Here is a 2,843-nt window from a genome sequence, read left to right as displayed (position 1 = left end):
AGCACCCACCTGGAGGCTCATAACCTTCTGTTAACTCCAGTTCCAGGTACCCTTACGCCCTCTTCTGGCCCCCACAGGCTCCAGCATGCATATAGTGCACACACACATACATAAAATAGAAAAAGAAACATTTCAGATGTTGCTAGGTTTCCCCTGTGAGTGATGAAGCTCTGATGAGGGGAGTCTGGTCCCAAGTCTAGTTCCCAAAGGAAAGATTTCAGAGAACAGCTAACTTAAAAGGCTTAGCTTCAAATTGCAGGTGATTTTCAGAGTTTCAAAGTGACTGTCCCTGTAGCTGAAGATCAGTATGGTGTCAGTCTTCCTGAATCCAGCTCGAGGCAGGCAGAACAGGGAGTCAACACAGAAATACATCTGGGTTCTGTTTTGTTGTTGTTTTGAGGCAGGAACTCATTATTTATCCCTGGCTGTCCTGGAACTCTGGACCAGGCAGGTCTGGAACTCCCAGAAGTCTGCCTGCCTCTGCTTCCCAAGCGCCAGCATTCAGGGGGTGCCCGCTGCACCACACTGAGCTGTGCTTGCTAACCTCCTTTTATTGATTTCTTTTATAGATTCAGTGACCATGAGAGAGAGAAATAAAAGACTGATCCATGATTTCTAAGCACCTTTTTCTGAGGAAATAGTCATGTTGGAAGGTCTCGTGGCCTGGGTTCTCAATACCTACTTGGGGAAATATGTCAATAATCTGAACACTGACCAGCTATCGGTTGCACTTCTCAAAGGTAAGCACACTCATTTGTCTTCAGTACAATATGGTGTTTCCTTCTTTAAAAAAACCTAATTAATTAAAATTTTACATATATCATGTATGTATGAATGTCTGTCTGTCTGTGTGGGAAGGTATTGCATATGCCACGGTGCCCATGTGGAGGTCAGAGGACAACGTGTGTAAGTTGATTCTTTCCTTCTACCATGTGGGTTGGGGAGGGTGGTGTCAGACTCATGCTAGCGGCCTTCCTGCCCCTGCCCTAACCCACTGAGTCCCCTCCCCTGCCCTAATTTACCTGTGGGTTTATGTGAGTTATGAAGTAGCAACAAAATAATTTTGTGGTTGAGGACATGAGAATCTGTTTTAAAGGGTTGCAACATTATGATGGTTGAGAACCACTGGTTTAATATATATAGAAAAGGAAGATAGAGCTAGGTGTGCTATACACCTTTAATCCCAGTACGTGAGAGACATAGGCAGGTGGATTTCTATGAGTTCCAGGCTAGCCTGGTCTTCTTAGATTTCCAGGTAAGCCTGTTCTTCATATTGAGTTCTGAGCCAGCCAGGGATACAAAGTTAGACCCTTCCTTAAGAAGATTTGGCTGCCAGTAAGCAAAGTCAAAGCTGGTGGAGAGGAAGGAAGTGCGGTGTCCTGGGAACAGGGTTTGCCTAGGACCAGGCTGGAGGGAATGACAGCTTGTGGGTTTCCACACTCTGAGAGTAGGACCAGAACTTCCTTGTCTTGGACGCATTGTGTTCCAGGCGTTTCCCATCCTCAGGCTCGTCGGGATTGAGGGAGGTGGCTGTGGGAGCTAGTGTGGTTTGGTTGTCCTCTGCCCTCTCCTTCCTTTCTTTAGAGACAGAAATGGATTCTTTCCTCTCCCACTTTCCCTCTGTTCTTTGAAGGAAGCCAGTGGGAAGCAAAAGTGAAGAGTTTGCAGTAGTGTCAAGTTCTCGCTCTGAGACTTGTTGATGTGCCCGGGTACCTTGAGACTGCGTGGAGAGCACTGCAGGCTCCCTCACTCAGAGCAGAGTTAGGTGGTGCCATGTTGTTCACTAATGAGATGGAGCTTAAGGACGTGTGATGTAGATCTCGACGTACTAATGTCGGCTTTCTAGTTTCAGCACTCCGAGACAGAAGGTACCTTTTTTTTTTAATTAAATTAAAGTGCCAGGTGTGGTGTCACATCCTTTTAATCCCACCACTTGAGAAACAGAGGCAGGTGGGTCTCTGTGAGTTCAAGGCCAGCCTCATCAGCACAGTGGAACCCTGACTTAAAGAATAAGATTAAAGTTGCATTTATTTATTTTGTACATTTATTTATTTTATACATTTGTACATGCCTTGGTATGTATGGGGCAGTTAGAGGCCAACCTCTGGGAGTTGCTTCTCTCTCCACTGTGTGTGTTCCAAGGATCGTATTTAGGTTGGGCAGGAAGCACCTCTACTCACTGAGTCATCTGCTTGGCCTGGCCTGCTGTTTTTCACTCACTCTGTAGTCCTGGCTGAACCTGACACTTGCCATGAAGCCTCTGCCAGCTTCAAACAGGTGGTGATCCTCCTGTATCTGCCTCCCAAGTGCTGGGATTGCAGGCATACCACACACAGAGGTTTGAATATATCTTATAACAACTGTATGCATCATTGTGGTGTTTAGGTGTAACTTTTCTAACATACTCTTTAAGGACTATTATTCTCTCTGGCTATTATTATTGTTGTTGTTGTTTTTGTTTTGTTTGTTCTTTTGTTTTTTCAAGACAGGGTTTCTCTATGTAGCTCTGGCTGTCCTGGAACTCACTCTGTAGACCAGGCTGGCCTCGAACTCAGAAATCCGCCTGCCTCTGCCTCCCAAGTCCTGGGATTAAAGGCGTGTGCCACCACTGCCCGGCTCTCTCTGGCTTTTAAATCTATGGAATGCAGCTGGACATAGTGAGGTGTGCTTTTTAGTCCCAGCACTCTGGAGGCAGAGGTAGGCAGAAGATGTCTGAGTTTGAGACCAGCCTGCTCTTACATAGTGAGTTGCCAGGACTAGATAGACCCCCCCTCCCCTCTCTCCCTCTCTCCCTCTCTCTCTCTCTCCCTCTCTCCCTCTCTCTCTCTCTCCCTCTCTCCCTC

The 2,843-nt window shown here is 46.6% G+C and overlaps 1 protein-coding gene across 2 annotated transcripts in view; it reads left to right on the top strand.

Annotated features, from left to right (window-relative positions):
- Nucleotides 1–643: 643 nt before the first annotated feature.
- Nucleotides 644–2,843, top strand: part of Vps13d (vacuolar protein sorting 13 homolog D) — a 219,532-nt gene continuing 217,332 nt past the window's right edge. For both annotated transcript variants that reach the window (XM_028786006.1, XM_028786007.1), the window contains exon 1: nt 644–740. In XM_028786006.1, coding sequence (XP_028641839.1) covers nt 644–740 — 97 coding nt within the window. The remainder of the gene's footprint in view (nt 741–2,843) is intronic.

The sequence above is a fragment of the Grammomys surdaster genome, unplaced genomic scaffold, assembly GCF_004785775.1.
Source record: "Grammomys surdaster isolate TR1022 unplaced genomic scaffold, NIH_TR_1.0 125408, whole genome shotgun sequence".
Lineage (NCBI taxonomy): Eukaryota > Metazoa > Chordata > Mammalia > Rodentia > Muridae > Grammomys > Grammomys surdaster.
This window is presented reverse-complemented; position numbering and strand designations above follow the sequence as displayed.